At 39.1% G+C, this 18418-nt stretch overlaps 1 protein-coding gene across 1 annotated transcript in view; it reads left to right on the forward strand.

Moving 5' to 3' along the window:
* Positions 1 to 18418, forward strand: part of sptbn5 (spectrin, beta, non-erythrocytic 5) — a 48705-nt gene that overhangs the window by 21170 nt on the left and 9117 nt on the right. The window contains exons 37-63 of the mRNA XM_073869691.1: positions 132 to 236; positions 311 to 502; positions 1040 to 1195; positions 1275 to 1466; positions 1563 to 1658; positions 1751 to 1869; positions 2598 to 2712; positions 2792 to 2905; positions 3143 to 3264; positions 3382 to 3544; positions 4820 to 5008; positions 5089 to 5166; positions 5235 to 5407; positions 5493 to 5583; positions 8466 to 8612; positions 8696 to 8833; positions 10018 to 10274; positions 10442 to 10628; positions 11576 to 11788; positions 11935 to 12131; positions 12391 to 12595; positions 14049 to 14225; positions 15120 to 15275; positions 15461 to 15678; positions 15769 to 15958; positions 17843 to 18019; positions 18163 to 18270. Of these exons, the coding sequence (XP_073725792.1) occupies positions 132 to 236; positions 311 to 502; positions 1040 to 1195; positions 1275 to 1466; positions 1563 to 1658; positions 1751 to 1869; positions 2598 to 2712; positions 2792 to 2905; positions 3143 to 3264; positions 3382 to 3544; positions 4820 to 5008; positions 5089 to 5166; positions 5235 to 5407; positions 5493 to 5583; positions 8466 to 8612; positions 8696 to 8833; positions 10018 to 10274; positions 10442 to 10628; positions 11576 to 11788; positions 11935 to 12131; positions 12391 to 12595; positions 14049 to 14225; positions 15120 to 15275; positions 15461 to 15678; positions 15769 to 15958; positions 17843 to 18019; positions 18163 to 18270 (4275 nt within the window). The remainder of the gene's footprint in view (positions 1 to 131; positions 237 to 310; positions 503 to 1039; positions 1196 to 1274; positions 1467 to 1562; positions 1659 to 1750; positions 1870 to 2597; positions 2713 to 2791; positions 2906 to 3142; positions 3265 to 3381; positions 3545 to 4819; positions 5009 to 5088; positions 5167 to 5234; positions 5408 to 5492; positions 5584 to 8465; positions 8613 to 8695; positions 8834 to 10017; positions 10275 to 10441; positions 10629 to 11575; positions 11789 to 11934; positions 12132 to 12390; positions 12596 to 14048; positions 14226 to 15119; positions 15276 to 15460; positions 15679 to 15768; positions 15959 to 17842; positions 18020 to 18162; positions 18271 to 18418) is intronic.

An 18418-nucleotide genomic window follows, 5' to 3' on the forward strand; every position in this document is an offset into this window, starting at 1 on the left:
TACACATGTTGAGGAAGTATTTGGGTTGTGGGAGGAAACCCGAGTACCTGGAGTAAACCCAGGCTGGTATCTTGAGAAGGATTAAAGATTCACAAGCTGATTCTGTTATATTTTCTCATGTTATTTTGCAGATCCATTTGAAGAACAGTGACTTGGGAACAACAGTGGATGATGTAGAAACTTTGATCAAACGCCATGAAGCCTTCGAAAAACTTCTTAACTCTCAGGAAGACAAGGTGAATTGATCTTCCTTAGCTTGTGGAATGACTTTAAGTATTAAACTTAGACTAATGAAATGAATATGTCTCAGATGGTGGCTCTTCAGGAGTCAGCAGAGCATTTAAGGACAGAAGGTTTGAAGCTCGAAAAAAGCAGCAACATTAAGAATAAACTGAAAGCTCTCCAGGAGAGAAGAATGCGGATCAAGGATCTTTCAGCCCAACGCAGGGAGGATCTTGAAATCTCTAGGCTCCTCTGCATCTTCAACCGAGATGCATCTGAGGTACATGTCATTTCTGATTCTTGTAACCAGGTGAATTTAAAGGGGACAGAGAATGAAAAACCATTTTTACCTTTACCTTGGTAGTCTACCCACATTCACAAACATACAAAAAGTGCTAAACATGCTAAACATCTCAGTCTCATAGAAATTCCTCTTTTAGAAATGTCAGCCAGAAAACAGCCCAATCTGAAAAACTGATGCTTATGACATCACAGGCATCTAACTGCCCATCCACTTTAAAATAATTGGCTACATTTTTTGAGTGGCAGCAAAGTCAGCCAATCAGTAATGAGATTGCAAGTTAAGCCAGTAGGGGGAGCCAAATAGGTGCAAAACCACTTGTTTGAAATCCCCCACCCTAATAGAGCTATCTGAGAGAGGTTTTTAGGAAGCTTCTAAGGCATAACAGACCCAAACAAAAAAAAATTTGTTTACATGTCACATCACAGAACAAGGATAAATACTCTGTTCAACCATTCTATGTCACCTTTAGGATGTATCAGTAATTCATTTGTTTGTCTCTGGTTTATATTTTAGGCAGAGGAATGGATCACAGACCGTATGAATAAGACAGAAGATGACTCAAAGATGGACTTGAGCAACCTTCAGACCAAAATGAAGATATTGCAGAAGCATCAGGTGTTCGAGGCAGAGATTTTGGCCCATGGAAAGATCATTGAATCGGTTCAGCAGGTGAGCCACCGTACTGACATCACAAAGTGATGAAAAACCATCAGAGATGTTAGTGTAATACTCATCTTGTGGTCAGCAGGCTGGAAATGAGCTAGTGAACATGCGGCATCCAAAATCGAAGGCTGTACGGCAGACCGTTTCTGATCTGATCTCGCACTGGGAGGCTTTGAAGCAAGCAGTTGCGGCCCGTGGAAAAGTTTTGGAGGACAACCGAGATTTTCTCGAATTCTTGCAGAAAGTGGAACAGGTGGAGATTTGGATAAGGCAAAAGGTAAAGAAACTAAAATAAAATAAAAAAACATTACCATTGCTTGATATACATTACTGAGTTTGGTTTCATACGCCTCTTCTTTTATTTTGGTCGTAGGAGGTGATGATAAATGTCGGTGATGTTGGGGAGGATTATGAACATGGTCAGCAGCTGCTAAAGAAGCTCAGTGAATTCAGAGGCTCAGGCTCTGGAGTAAGTCTCATGCCTCGAAAATGTTCAATGACTAAGAAACAAACAACAAATACACATTCAGATTCACTGAATCCGTTGTTTTCTTCTCTTAGGATGTGACTGTGGACGATGCTCACATCAAGACGATCAACACGCTAGCTGCCCGGCTGGAGAAACAGAACAGCGATGAGCTGGTGACCGTGAGAAAGCGTAGACAGCAGCTCAATGAGAGGTTTGTCCTCTTATATTTAACCTGAGATTTTAAAGAGCACCTATTGTCCGATTCCCGTTTTTTTTCGATTCAAATTTCCTTTGGTGTGTAATGTGTATTTGTACATGTTTAAAGGCAGGGTATCTCATTTGATCCAGAAACATTTTTAGTTATGCTGGTTAAAAGTCTCCTCATATCCTGATAGCAATCACTATGTTAAGTTGTTTAAATGTATTTGTAGAAATTGATGTCATCTGTGAAATGCGTAGGACCAAAACATTTCGATATGCAAAAGGTACAAACCCCAAAGTAAACAATGACGCGACTTATCATCTCCAATGTAAATCTCTTTTCTTGTACTACAACAAACACACAGAAAGGCAACAGTTTACTTTCTGGGATTGGTGATGTAGACAAGACCAATATTATCATAATTCCTCCCGATTCAGACTCACAGCCTGTAACCGAATCTTATAACATGGTAAGGAGCATCACATTTCCGGCTGACTTCAGACATATTCAGGCCAATCACAACGTACAGATTAGCTGACCAATCAGGGACACAGAGCTTTTTAAATCTGTGCGTCTCAGAAAGAGAGAGGAGCTACAAAACCACGCCAAACACATTGTATTATGCCAAATACACATAATAACGTAGTTTTTTAGCAATGAAATAGGTGCTCTTTAAGACGATATACTTATTCACTGTTGTCTAGCAAATTGTGACTTTCTTGTCACCTTCATAACAGATGGAGCGATTTTCATGGCAATCTCACCAGCTATAAGCGAAAGCTAGAGGCAGCGCTGGAGGTCCACGCTTTGATCCGAGAGCTAGAAGAAGTCAGGGACAGAGCTGGAGAGAAAGTGAGTTTATAGAAACAAATTTATTACATATACAAATTCAATAGTCTGCTTAAAGTTAAAGCTTTATTGGTCTTCGCAGATGCTGTTGCTGCAAGGCAAAGACTGTGGCGTGGATGTGGACAGTGTGGAGAACCTCATTCGCAGACATGAGGAGATGGAGAGGGAGGCCCGTGTTATCCAGGAGAGGGGCACTGTGAGTAAATGACACAGCTGTTGTACAATGAACACATTCATCCTCATTTAGTGCCCAATGTGTGGGCTTTGAATTTAAAGGCTTTGTGAGAAACATTTTAGTGGAGTGTAACTATTGTATATAGCCTCTTAAGCCTTTGAATAAACCATTCATGATGCATTGTGTCTTTCTGAGGGACTCACTTAAGCTACTTTGCTTAAAGAAAGCATTACAAATTGCTCCAATCTATACAACCAGGCCCTGGAGAAAGAAACTAAAGATCGGTTGAGGAGGCATTGTGATCTGTCTGACAAGCTTAGGAAGAAACAGGAAGAGGTTAACATCGCTTTAGCCAAGCTGGACAAGGAAGTCAAACGAAGGTGTGTTGGAAGATTATATTAATTTTAAGAATTATAAAAATAATGGGATGTAACGTGACAATAGCCGCAATGAGGATGGATAAATGGGTTAAAATTAATATCTGTATGTTGTGGCAGGAAAGAACGGTTGCAGGAGTCTCACCAGCTGCAGCTGTTTAAAGCTAACCAGCGCCTCCTGCTGGACTGGACCCTCAAGCAAAATGATGAGATGGTGAAGAAGGGTCTACCGAAGAATAAGACAGAAGCGGAGAGCTTCATAGTAGAGCACCAGGACTGGAAGGTTCAGTATATTAAAAAAAATCTTAATAATGTTATATTTCATATTAAAGGGCACCTATTATGCAAAATCCATTTTACAAGGTGTTCGGACATAAATGTGTATTGGCAGTGTGTGAACCATAGACTGTAAAAAAATATGGACGTAGTGTCCGTGACGTCACCCATTGGTTTGTGAAGAGCATTTTTCAAGCTTGAAGGCGCTCTAAGCGAATTGACGCGTTTTAGACCATAAACATTTTTTGTTACATACAGCAAACATCTCCTCACTATCTGCTTGCTGCCTGTCCGCTGATCAAACTGTAAAAAAACGCGATCTCTGTAGACAGCTCAGGCTCGACAAACGGCAATATCAACATAGTGGCCAAACCTAGCACAACAAAACATAACAAAGTGTTTCAGCCAATAAACGACAAGAAGGATTTGGGGGTGGGGGTTGGGCGCGTTCATGAAAGCACGGCGGGAGAGGGAGGGGGAGGCGTTAGCTACGCTCCGTTTGTTTGAAAACAGTTCAAACATCAACAGGAAGTGATGTCGCACATTATTCGCTTAGAGAGCCTTTAAAGTAGGCGATGCCTGTTGTCGCCATCTTGGCCGCGCATTGCCGGATAACTGAAAATGGGCAAAGAGGTGGGACGTGGGTGAAGCTGAGGTGGCTGGTTGCTTAAACCATGCCCACTTAGCTCGATTCTAGTGACAACAGTGGCTGTTCAACCGTCACTCATGTGGCCACGCCTTTAATTAGGCAGAACTTTAAGGCTAAATATAATTTAAACGGATGAGTTACTGGGATTGGTGATGTAGAGAAGACCGACATTATCATAATTCCTTCCGCTTCAGACTCACAGCCTGTAAGTTAACTTCTGTTAGCATTGCATTGTGAGTGAATCTTTCAAACATGGTAAGGAGCGTCACGTTTCTGGCTGACGTCTGAGGTATTCAGAGCAATCACTACGTACAGATTAGCTGGCCAATCAGGGACACAGAGCGCTTTTCAAATTCGTGCGCTTCAGGAAAAGAGTGAAATCTGGAGCTACAAAAAAGTATGGTATGTGAAAAATAATATGTTTTTTAACCATTAACCACGTGAACACATTGTATATTTGGTGTATATACCAAATACACAATATAACATTGTTTTTAGCAATGAAATAGGTGCCATTTAAATCAGATCAGCTAGCAGAGAAAAGTTTATTTTTTCCAGTCATGAAATACACATCTAAATACACTCTTAAGATCATTTCAGAATTGTGTTACATTATCGCTCCAATGATTTCAGGCTGAGATCGATGCTCGTGGTGAGCGTATAGATTCGGTTAAGAGTTTCGGACAGAACCTTGTCAAGTCCGGACACGGTGATTCTGCTGAGATTAAAGAAGCTCTGCGCAGGTTGGAGGATGCCAAATTAAAGCTTGCTGAAACTTGGGTGGACAGAAAGGAAACACTTGATCAAGCCCTGAAGCTTCAGGTAACATCAGATAAAAGGCCACATTTCAAGACTATAATGTTTGTTTGGAAGAAACAACTTGGGACTTTGGCTGGTTGCAGATATTCCTGAACTATGCGGAGCAGTGTGAGAAGTGGATGAGTAACGGGGAGGCGTTAATGCTTGTTGAAGATCTTGGGGTAAGATTAATATTTGATTGTAAATGATGGAGCTTTGGAAACGAATGTTGAATGATGATGCTTTCCAGGGTTCATTGTCCGAGGTGGAGGCTTTACAGAGGAAGCATGCTCTGTTTGAGAGCTCTCTGGATGCTCGGATCGAACAAGTTGCAGAGGTTGAGAGATACGCTCAGGAGCTCATGCAGACACATCATTATGACGCTGACAACATCAAGAAGAAGATTAAAGCCATTCTGCTCAGGTATTGTTTTAATAGAAGATGACTAAACCCACAACATAGATGAAAAACTGAACAGGACTGCTTAACTGAAATTGCTTTCTTAAAGGAAGGGCAAGCTACTGGAAATGAGCAATGCTAGACGAAAAGCTTTGGAAGAATCTCTACAGCTGCAGAAATTCCTAGAGTCGGGCTATGAGGTGTGTGGAATTTTACAAACTGGATTTATATTTAAAGTGATAGTTCACAAAAAAATCAATCATCATTTATTCATGTCATGCATTTTCATTTATTCATTTTGAAAAATGTCTGGGCGTTTACTTCTATACAGTAAAAGCAAAAGTTTCACTTTTATTATATAAAACAAAAATACCTACAACATTCTTCAAAATAAATAAATAAAAAGTAAAATGTATTCAGAATGCCATGACGGTCTAGCCTGGGTGCCAGCCGATCTTAGCCCCGCCCACCACTATTTGAAAATCGGGGAAGATCGGTCTGGGGATTCACCGTTGAGGAGCTACTATGCGAATACCAAAACCGGCCGACGAATCAAATTATGAGGGCGGGCTTTATACGATGATGGACAGATGATCAACAGTAACGTATCAACCACGTCACCAAAGAGCGCGTGTGTTCAATCTGTTTACAATGAAATGGCTGCCGCTGGTGAATTCAGATGTGTGGATTCTGACATTGAGTCTGTTCTAAAAGATATCGACAGAGCATTGATTTAAAAAGCGGAACAGAGAAACACGATCAAGGCATTTGTTTATGTTTTCGCCGTCCTTCCTATGGAGGACAAAGTTAAAGAAGCAACTGAAATGGGTATCACGGCGATGCAACTCGGCGTGCACGACGAGATGGATATAATTAGCGGTCGTTGCCAGCTTCTTTTCGGAAGCCTGGAATCGTGACTGCTGAATAAGTGGAGGGACATGCTAGGCTCCGATATTTTTCAAGCCAACGTAATGGGTAGCTATCGTCGTGGATGAAGTTCACCTAACGTACAAATGGTAAGAGATAGTCTTACTCTATAACTTAGTAAATACTTCATGTTGTGATATAAATGAAATGTTGTAAACATAGTAGGTGTTGATGTACCTTCGCTAACTCAGACTTAGTATAATTACAATGATGTTAGTATCATTGTAGTGAAATTACTAGCAGTTCGGTCAGGCTGCTAAAGACGCCATTTCAACATAAGTCACACACTCCGTTGCTCTGATTGGTCGTATGTCTATCCAATTGAGTGCAGAGGCATTTTTCGGTTGAGACACGCCTCATAATTTTAGGTCAATGGAGCGGTATCAGACTCAAATTCTGACTAGAATTGAGTATGGCAACGTCAGGCTAATGACGGTCAGTAAATAATGATACATCTTTTATTTGTGGGTAATCTGTGCCCTTTTAGCCTGGGACACACTTGATGATTTTTTAATCTTAACCAGTCTTAAGTCCATGATGAGCAACCACAACATAACAACATAATCTTCAGAACGCACTTATAATGTTCGTGGGTGACTTGTTTCAGCCAAAAAAGCTTGTACACTCTTATTGGTCTTGTCCCAAATGGCACACTCCGGACTTGTGGACTTCCTCAGAGTCCACACTTTGATGACATCATGTAGTGCAGACCTTAGGGACCCTTGACGTGAGTCCACGAGGGCGCATCAGAGTCATATTTTGGGACAGACTTAAGCGTCACACCGGAAATAGGAAAAGAAGTTGCCAATCAAGTTGCCCTGTCCCAAATGTCGCACTTCATGTGGACTTTTGGTCTTGTGGCCTTAAATTGCGTGTGCTCGCTTAGTCTACAAGGCCGTAGGACGTTTCATCTATAATTTTTACGCTCTGAAGTGTGCTCATGATCACCCCCTTTGCATCCTTGATGCGGCCTTCGGCGAAGCCCGCGCTGCATCAGGCTTTGCACACTTTACCAACCCAGAGGACCTTGCGAAAGAGCAATCAGATGAAGGAAGGGAGGAGTTCACACTGATTGGATTCTCTTCCTATTTCTGGCATGACGCTCGAGTCTATCCCAAAATACGACTCTAGTGCGCCCTCGTGGACTCGCATCAAGGGTCCCTAAGGTCTGCACCACATGATGTCTTTACAGTGTGGACTCTGAGGAAATCCACAAGTCTAGAGTGTGCCATTTGGGACAGGGCCAGTGTGAACTTCTCCCATTCGTCGTCTGCTATTTCGCAAGGACTTCTGGGTAGGTAAAGTGAATGGAGCCTGCAGCAGTTCGGGCTTTGCTGAAGATTGCATCAAGGGTGCAAAGGGGGCGCTGATGAGCAAACTTCGGAGCGTAAAAATTACAGATGGGACACCCTATGGACTCGAAGACTAAGCTAGCACACGCAATTTAAGGCCACTAGACCGCAAGTCCACATGAAGTGCGCCATTTGGGACAGGGCCATTGACTATTGCAGCTGTCATGTTGAAGGAAGCCCGATCAAGTCGTACATTTTAAAAATGTTTGATATTTACGAGTTTGGGATCGGGGAGGCTCCAAAGCGACCGGCAAAATAATCAAGTTTTTTTCTTTTTTTGTAAAGTTTCTTCTTACTCAGGCCACACCCCCCATTTCGATCGCAGAGGGTGCAAATTGCGCTTAAAGCGATAGTTCAGCCAAAATTACCCCATGATTTACTCACCCTCAAGCCATCCGAGTTATATACTGTATGTCCATCCCTTTTCATACGAACACATATTCAGATATTTTTGAAAATTTCCTAGCTCTTCCAATCTTTATAATGGATAAATTTGGGTCTGCTTTACAAAACATTTACAAACGCTTCTGGCCTGCTCAGCGCCTCCACCCTCCGCATTCGTCATCCGTCACTACGAAAAGTGCTGACATTTTCAAAATATCTGAATATGTGTTGGTATGAAAATGGACGGACATCTGTAACTCGGATGGCTTGAGGATGAGTAATTCATGGGGTAATTTTCATTTTTGCCCAAACTATGGGTTTAAAATCTTCAAGTGTGTGGCCAGCCTTAACAGAACAGGATTTATTTTACACATCAATACTTTTGTCCTTTAATGCAAAATTATCTCTCATTTGTAAAGGTTTCTTCGTGGTTGAACGAGAAGAACTCAGTGGCTCTTGATGAAAGCTGGAGAGATCCTATCAACCTGCAGGCAAAGCTACACAAACACCAGAGCTTTGAGGCAGAGATACTGGCGAATCGCAATCGAGTAGAGGTCCTGATAAAAGTATGTCATCAGACTTTTAAAGTTCAAAGAGACTCGCATTAGCACCAACAGAGTTTGGTCTAAAACTGGAATTTTTTCCACAGGAGGGAGAAAAGATGCTGACCTCCAGTCATCCTGCTAAAAGCAAGATTAAACCACGAATAAAGGATGTCAGTGACAGCTGGGAGCAGCTTTTAAGCAACTGCATGGTTAAGAAATCACGCCTACAACAAGCGTATCAGGTACAACTTCTTCTAGTAAACTTTTCATGCTCAATGCGTAACCTGCAAAAATTAAATAGTTTTATCTAAAACTTCTTAAATTGAAATACATTTACTTGAGGAGCAATATGACCTAATATATTAAGTCTTATTTTCTGAACAAAATTATCAATATTAAATCCGTTAATGTGGAAGAAAATAAGAAATCTGCCAGTGGGGTACAAAAAATAAACGTAACTTTACGTTTTTTTTTTATTATTTTTGGGTCAGTTTCCCGTATAGGGCTTAAATCTAGTCCCAGAATAAAATGCATGTTGGAGCGGTCTTAACTGAAATTTACACTGACATATCTTAACACATCAGTGTCAATGTTTCTCAAGATGCACACCAGTTTTTTTCTGGAAGGTTTGTTTGTTAAAGCTACTTAAATGTCCTAATGTAACTAAGGCCTAGTCCTGTATTAATAAAAACCCTGCTTGGGAAACCACCCCATTAAGATTGTACTTAATTCAAGTTTATTTTCTTACCCCATTGGCATTTTTTTTCTTGTTTTAGACATAAACATAGACACAATTAATTTTGATATATATTTCAGAAAACAATACTTAATTCTTTAGGTCAATTTGCTTTTCAAGTAAATTAATCTTCATTTAATAATTTTTAGATATTTGTACAGAAAAAAACACGACTACTAAGTAAGAAATCCACTTTTTTGCAATAAAGTGCACTAAAAACTATTTTTGGTACAGTTTACAATAAGGTTGTATTTGTTAACATTAGAAAATGCATTAGCTAACAATAAGTAATACATTTTTTTCGGCATTTTTGTTTATGTTTGTTAATACAGCAATACAGTTTTGTGTTAGTTCATTGTGCATTAACCAGTGTTTACAATTAGAAATTTTATTTTAAAAAATGATTAGTAATTGCTGAAATTAACATGAACAAAGAATAATAAATGGTGTTTAATAAAAAGTATTGTTCAATGTTTGTTCATGTAAGCCAATGCATTTTTCAATGAGAACAAATACAACCTTATTGTAAAGTTTTACCATATTTTCTGTTTCTTGATTCTGCTAGACTAATTAATAATTAATTAATTAATAATATTATAATAGATGCACCTTTGTATTTTCAGAACTTTTAGACTACATTTTTTTCCAAATCCGAATCTAAAGTATCATGTTTTGTGTCTGGTGCTCCAGGCGTTGCAGTTTCAGCGGTCTTTGGACGACATCGAGGAGTGGCTTGGTTCAGTAGAGGTAGAGGTGGCCAATGAAGACTACGGCAGAGATCTGACCTCAGTCAACAGGCTGCTTAAAACCCTGCAGGGATTAGAAGAGATGGTTGATGCGCACATGGAGAAAGTTCAGGGGCTAGTTGACACAGCCAAAGACTTCAGCTCGGAAGGCAACTTCCTTGCAGAAAACATCCAGCAGAGTGTCTGGGAAGTTGTCAACAGGTTGGCTTTTATTTTATATGGGAAAACACACTCTTATTAGTTTCAGATAACAATCAGACTTGAACTGCATGTAAGTATCACATCATACAACAGTTATGTGGTTGTATGATTGCATTTGTTTATTTGTTTTTATACAAGATGTACAAAAAACACATTATTTCTCTCAGGTATAATGGCCTGGCTGAGCCACTGCAGGCCCGCAGGGAAACTCTGGAGTCTTGGCAGCTCTTGTTTCAGTTTTACAGGGACTTAGAGGATGAGCTGGCATGGATTCAGGACAAACTGCAAACCACAGCTACAAAAGACTTGGGGACTTCCCTTCAGAGTACACAAACCACATTCAAAAAACATCTGGTTAGTCCAGTGGGGAAATCTCTGCTTTTTAATGCTAAACTATTGAAATGAAATGTTAGCAATATTAGCTGTAACCATTATTCCTTAAAGCTTACATAACACACACTGTTTCTGCTTATCTCATTTTAATCTTGAGTACCAATGGAGTTAGTATTACATCCTTCATCTTTCCAAAGAGTCTTAAGTTTTATCAAATTCATAAAAGAAAGATCAGCTTTACAGATTCTTTCAGAATAAACACGACCCCCTTAAGGCATTCCACAGGCGGAGCGAGTCACAAGCAAGCAACACACATAAAACATTATCAAACTATCTTTGGATAACTTATGACTTACTACATGTTCGTGTTGTTTACATTATTTGCACTTACATTGCCAACCAAACAGACATTTTTATGCAGTTTTACTTACCGCCTGCGACTCATGACCCGGTTGGGACCGCCCCATTTCAATGAAATCCATTGTTAAACAAAAACACACACACAACTCCTCTGCCACCCCGGAAAAAATATATATATACATTATTCCCATAATGCTGGGTTCTTTCTGAACAACCTTGAATTTTCCTCACAAACAGCAACACACTTCTTTGGTGACATTGATTTTGTGCCAGCTCTTCCGGTTTGTGTGTATGTGTGCTATTCCGGTTACAATGCCCATATAAGGAATTCCACTGTATTTCCTGCACTGAAATTGCCCATTAAAGAAATAAAGCAAAATTGTTACATATGAACCTTCCATAAAACTTTCCAAAACTTGTACAAACCCTGGCAAAGTGCATTAAGCACAGAAATAGTGGTCCAACTGCTTTTTTGACATTTTGCCTATGTTTAGCAACATCTCTAACAGTGTTAATAAGTCAAAATGCATAAAATAGCTTTAGGACCCCCCATTTAAGCAATAGTTGATCTTTAACACAGTGCATTTATGCTAATACTTTTCCTACAGGCTGTGATGGAGGAAATCGAGAGCCGAACCCCTTTGATTATGGCTGTACAGGATGCCGGGCAGAACCTGGTGCGGGGACGACACTTCGCTTCCCATGAGATCAGTGAGAGGGTTGCGGAGTTAAAGAAGAACTTTGACACTTTAAGGAAAGAGTCGGAGAAGAAATATCACCTGCTTCAAGAAGCACTGAAAATCCAAACTTTCCTCTCAGAGGTCTGTCACCACTTTGGTTACCTTTGACATCAAATACTAAGAAACGTCTGATTTATATGCAGCTGTAAAACGTATAGTTCCATATTCATATGTTTGGTATCTGTGCTTTATTATGATTGCATTTCTTGCATTTTGTGTCTTCGCAGGTCTCCCAGCTTGAACAGTGGATGGAGGAGCAGAGGCCTGCACTGGAAATCAGAGACTATGGAAAGAGTGAGGAGGTCACTGATGCTTTCTTAAGGAAACTGGATACAGTTGACCTTGAACTGGAGAACCAGCATGGAAAAGTGGAGGCGCTCCTGAAAACCGGCTCTGATTTAGAGAAGTCCAAACATCCCAACAGGTGCAGTCATAAGGGTTCATATGTTCACAAACTGTTCTTTAGAGCGCGTTTCATCACTACGTGGTGACTACCGTATGCGTTTTGAAAGGGAGGGGTTAGCTGTGGACTGAGCTATTCATAATCTGACTGCTAGATACCGCAATAAATTTACACAGAGAGTGGACCTTTAAATTTAAGAAAACTTGACTGTAAAAAGTTTTTTTAAACATCAAAGTATTACAGGTGTACTTTGTGTTGACATTATTATGTGTCTTTACAGCCATTTAGTAAGTAAGAGCCTTCGGGATGCTCATGCTGAGTTTGAGGCACTACTGCAGCTGTCTGCTGAGCGTCGTACTCAGTTGGAGAATCAGTACAATCTCTATGTATTTGAGAGAGAAGCCAGAGACCTACAGGACTGGCTCCTCTCCCGTAAGACCATCGCAGAGTCTGATGATTTTGGACAAGATCTAGAGGGGGTCGAGGTAAGGATCAATCCAAAAAATTTCCTAAGAGTGCTTAAACATGATAGTGTAGTGTTAAACATTTTAAAGTTCATGTATTTTTGATATACAGTACAGTAGTGCAGTGTTTCCCAAGGAAACAGGGGCCTCAAGATGGCTTAAAATTATTAAAAATTGGACAAAACAAGCATTAACTCTTTCACCGCCAGCGTTTTTAAAAAAAGTTGCCAGCCAGCGCCAGCGTTTTTCATGATTTTCACCAAAGTTGAATGCCTTTCAGAAAATGTTCTTCTTTAAATATATAAACATACCATATACCAAATGAAAGAACAGACCCTCTGCTTTCAAACAAAAAAAACCGTTTCATTCTACCTTCAGTGGTTCTTTTGTAATCAGCTTTTGAATATGGGTAGGTTTCTGCAAAAACACCACATTTTGAGCAAAAAGCAGAGATAATTCCATTTTTGTGACGGACTTTTCAAAGAGATCCCATTCAGAGCGATCTTTAAAACAAACACGGACATGCAGCCGCTTGCCATAGGGCAATACTTCCGGGTTTAAAAAGTTGCGGAAGGGCGCCACCTGGTGGATAATAGCGGTATTGCGAAAAGACGGAAAATCTCGTCATTGGCTGGGAAGCGTTTTCTCTTAATTGACGAGATATCTCGTCAATGGCGGTGAAAGAGTTAAAATAAACTAAAACAAGCAAAAATCAAGATGTTTTTTATTTTTTTGGTCATTTTAGTAGCGAATATACATCTGTCTAGTCATTCCATGCTCTAGTTAATTTTATTTGGAAAAAATTGAGTGAGTGGGGGGCCTTCAAATATTATTGTGGGGGCCTTAAAGTGAAAAAGGTTGGGAACCACTGCAGTAGTGGACATCCTCATTCGCGCATGTAGTTTTGACGCGAATTGAGCAATGCCACAGGAAACACGCGAGTTGAAAAATCTGAGCTTTGGCGGAAAATCGCGCCGCGTTAACCAATCAAGAGCTTGCTCTAGTAGTGACGTGAATCCAGGAAGCGAGCAGAGTCACAGAAGCCCCTCCCATGATGCGAATTTCCGTGTGAATTTCTTGAATGACTAGAATTTCACGTGCAAATGAAGCAAGTAAACTCAAAATGTTCAAGTGTCCAACTATGTGCAATTAGCTAATTTTTTCCACGTCTACCGCGTCTAGTGTGAACACACGGTAAGAAAGTTTGTCAAAAAAGTAAACACAACACGTGTGCAAAGTTTACAAAGACATAGCCTAGGACAATGACCACAAAATACTCCCACAAAAGAGGATCAACAAATGTTAATAACAGATAAAAAATGTAGTCAAGTGTGTTTATTACCTCTGAGCTTTTTGCTTTTCTTTGCATTTTTATGCAAAACCCAGTTCCCTAAAACGCTGTGGTTTTCCATTTTGCCAAATAAACACTAACTCGTTATACTCGTTTTTAATACAATTTACTTGCTCCTATTAGGCATTGCAGAAGAAGTTTGAGGATTTTGCAGAAGAGGCCACCACCCTCGGTCAGAGTAAACTTGGCAACGTCCAGAGACTAAAGGAGACGGTGCTTTCATCCGAGGCCCAGCAAATGGAGACCGATCTGCTGAAACTGTGGGAGAACTTAAACCATGCTATGAAAACCAGAGCAGAGGTATGAAAGTTTAAAGGAATAGTCTACTCATTTTCAATATTAAAATATGTTATTACCTTAACTAAGAACTGTTGATACATCCCTCTATCATCTGTGTGCATGCACGTAAGCGCTGGAGCGCGCTGCGACGCTTCGATAGCATTTAGCTTAGCCCCATTCATTCAATGGTACCATTTAGAGATAAAGTTAGAAGTGACCAAACACATCAACGTTTTTTCCTATTTAAGACAAGTAGTTATACGAGCAAGTTTGGTGGTACAAAATAAAACGTAGCGCTTTTCTAAGCGGATTTAAAAGAGGAACTATATTTTATGGCGTAATAGCACTTTTGGGAGTAATTCGACTCGCCTGAAAAGTCCGCTCCCCTTCTCACTCTCATAATGGAAGAAGGAGGGTGTTACTGCGCCGAGTCGAAGTACTCCCAAAGTGCTATTACGCCATAAAATATAGTTCCTTTTTTAAATCCGCTTAGAAAAGCGCTACGTTTTATTTTGTACCACCAAACTTGCTCGTATAACTACTCGTCTTAAATAGGAAAAACGTTGATGTGTTTGGTCACTTCTAACTTTATCTCTAAATGGTACAATTGAATGAATGGGGCTAAGCTAAATGCTATCGAAGCGTCGCAGCGCGCTCCAGCGCTTACGTGCACGCACACAGATGATAGAGGGATGTATCAACAGTTCTTAGTTAAGGTAATAACATATTTTAATATTGAAAATGAGTAGACTATTCCTTTAATATGCCTTTAAATCCAGACACTTTTACTGACTTAAACATGTCTAGTCACCATCCATTAGTGCAGAGTGTTCACCAATCCTGGTCCTGGAGGGCCAGGATTGCTGATTCCTGCATTAGTGAGATCAGGCTCTAATATGTGAATGTTTTGGACAGAAACTGCGTTCTGCTCGAGAGGTCCATCAGTTCAACCATGACCTTGATGAGCTCAGGAGCTGGATGAATGAGAAGGAGGTGGCTTTGGACTCTGAGGTGCAGGAGAATGACCTGCTCAGTGTCCAAGCTCTTATCCGGCAACATGAAGGCCTGGAGGTACCTAATATTAATATAAGCACTGGTACTATCAGAATACTGTTTCATTGGGAAGTCATTTTTGGTGATTTATTGTTTTTTTTAGCTAAAGTCATCCTACATAATGTAAAGAACATTCTGTGAATATATCCTTAATATCTTATAGGGTCATGTCAAAGATTGAAATCCTTTCTGTTTTTAATCAGAGAGACCTTGCGGTAATAGAAGAGGATGTGTCTCGTCGAAGCGAGGAAGGTAAAGCGTTGGTCCGCAGGTATCCACTGGTGAAGGACAGTCTAAATAATAGGCTACAGGACATAAAGGAGGCCTGGAGTAGCTTGCTGGAGACAGCCAATCAACGCAGACAAAGACTCCAACGGGCAGAGGCTGTCCAGAGATTTCTGACTGAATGGAGAGAACTAATGTAGGGAATGTTTTTTGTCTGCTTTCAGGATTGTTGGCGGTGTTTCAGGTACTTTTCTGCAAACTTACATTTGTCTCTATACTGTTTTAGTGGCTGGCTTAAGGAGACATTGTCTCTAGTGGCAGGGGAGGGAATTGGAGGGGAGGTTAAAGACCTGGAACAGATCATCAAAAGGCACGACGAGTACCGCACACAGATCGACAGGCAACTAGATAAATCAGAAATTGTTAAAAATGAAGGGAGGTGTCTAATGGAAGAGGGGAACTTCATGAGTCAAGAGGTATGGCATGAGTCACTTGTTTTGTTACTGTTAACATTTGCTTATTATTTTAATAGAAAAACATTTCTTTCTAAGATTTTAGTCTGATTTTAATCTGAAATGATTAAATTTTGTTTGACTGCTTTGTTTTTTTTTTAAATATTGTTTTAATTTTATTACATTAAATCGGCAATCTGTAATTGATGCTTTAATACCGCCATCTCTGTTTGAAACATAAAATTGCAGGTTACTTTACCCCAGAGGAAATGTTATTGCTCAGATAACATTCCTGTAACAAATGTGGTTGCTCAGATGTTTCTTTTAAAATTAAGAGAAATAAAATAGAAACAAATAGAAAATAGAAATATTTTAGGAGATAATAAATAGAAACAAATAAAACAACAGTTTAAATTCATATGGAATGTATAGGAAAAATAATCTTAATTTAAATAAATTTAATGAGAAATTTTCATATTTTAAAGTGTATATTTAACCCTTGTGCACTCGCATTGACATTTTTGTCCTTTTCAATTTTCTTTTTTTGTAATTTTGGCTGTGCAAACAGCATAACATTTGCTAAAAGTGTGTATTTTTATTTGAATTTTAATATTTTACTCTAATTTGCTTTTATAAATGTTTTTATAGTTTTGCAAATTGTGTTACACTTGGGCGTGGAAGGACAAAAATGCCCCCATTGAATCCAATTAAAACGGCATGTTTTAATCTGTGTGCCATTTAAACATAAATCATGCATTTTTGTATAAACAATAATGCTTTAAATCTTTTTTTAAAAGCATTTAAAATGTAAAAAAATAATATTTAATGAAATCTTAAAGTTTTGAAATGTACTGTCTTTCCTCTGATGTTGCCATTTTTCTATGTTTGGCCTATGGAGCAAATATTGATTTTCCTTTATTTCGGAAGCCTCTTAGTACTTTGTTTTTATTTTCACATTAAGAAAATGCATTTTCTGCCATTATGTTAACAAACTGGTATTTAAATGGTTAAAATCTACAAATGTTTCATAGCTATGATCAGGTCTGATTCTGGCTTAAAACTGAAGTCAGTAAAAGTAAAAAAAAAGAATATGTAATATTTTATGTCATTTTTTTGACAAAAACATTTTTGTCATAGTGTAATTTTTTTTACAAAACCTAAAACCGCTTAAAAAAATAATAATACTGTTGTAAATTATTAACAGTAAGATGGTAAAAATAAAATTTAAAAAAAATCAGCTGCACATTTAGTATATTGAAAAAGTTTTTTCATTAAGAACAACAGTGGACTTATGTAAACAAATAGGCATTTAAATGGTTAAAACTCTGAAAATGAATGAATGTTTGGTAGTTATCATCAGAACTGATTATTGTTAAATAAATTTAGTCAACGAAAGTGGGTATAAAAAATAATGAATATATTAAATTTTATGACCATTTTAGGGCATAGACATTTTTGTCCATTTTGAACCGAAGTGTGATTTTTTTTTCAATTGATGCACAAGGGTTAAGAGTTACTATTTAAATCTTCAATATCATTTACTTTTCATTGCATACTTGGCAAATCTGAGCTCACTTTAAGACATTGTTGATTTTTTATTTGCTCTCCTGATCTCAATGATGTCTAGGAGAAATAATTGCAATATTAAAAAAAATCCTTTATGATTTTTCTTTCTTATGGATAAGTACTTGGGTTTGACGTGGGTTGATTTAAAAAAAAAAACCTAACATTTCCTGAGAAACTGAACCAGACAGGAAATTATAAGCATTACTGTAAGCTTATTGTTGCAAATCGTCATAAGGAAAGGACACAATTTCGAGCAGTCTATATTTAAACCAAAAAGTTAATGCTTTGAATTTTACAGAAGATTTGTGTTAAAGACCAAAATTAATGGTATTACTGTTGTAGCTGGAGGAGCGTCTGGTGGAGCTGCAGGAGCTGGAGGAGCGTCTGCTGCAGACGTGGGCTGAACGAAGAGCTCAATATCTGGAGGATCTTGAACTTCAACAGCTACAGAAAGAGCTTGAGCAGGCTGAACACTGGCTTACCACTTATGAGACTGCACTCAGAGCAGAAGAGTATGGGGTGAGACTGTCACACACTTGCACATCTGCTGGTCCTGCTTGTGCAGATGTTTTTATACTATCGGAGATCAGTGGGTTTTGGAAAGGTACTACTGCAGACAGCTTGAGACTCCCTTTTGCTTCAACTACTTGTTTTTTGGACAGAATTCTGTTTCAGATGTTCTGGAGTTGATGAAGAAACAGGAAGATCTGGAGGCCATGATTCAAGCCCAGAGTGAGAGATTTAATGCCCTTCAAGCCAGAAAAACTCAGGTAAAATAAGAAACGCTTTTCATTTTAGAGTGCCAGCGTTGATTATTCATTAGGTAGATTCTGTAAATGCTTATTAAGCAGGTTATGCTGTATCAAAAGTTCATTGAACCCCTCATCCAAACCTCCCACCTCAAAAGTATATTTTAAA

This window comes from Misgurnus anguillicaudatus, chromosome 7, assembly GCF_027580225.2.
Source record: "Misgurnus anguillicaudatus chromosome 7, ASM2758022v2, whole genome shotgun sequence".
NCBI classification, from domain to species: domain Eukaryota; kingdom Metazoa; phylum Chordata; class Actinopteri; order Cypriniformes; family Cobitidae; genus Misgurnus; species Misgurnus anguillicaudatus.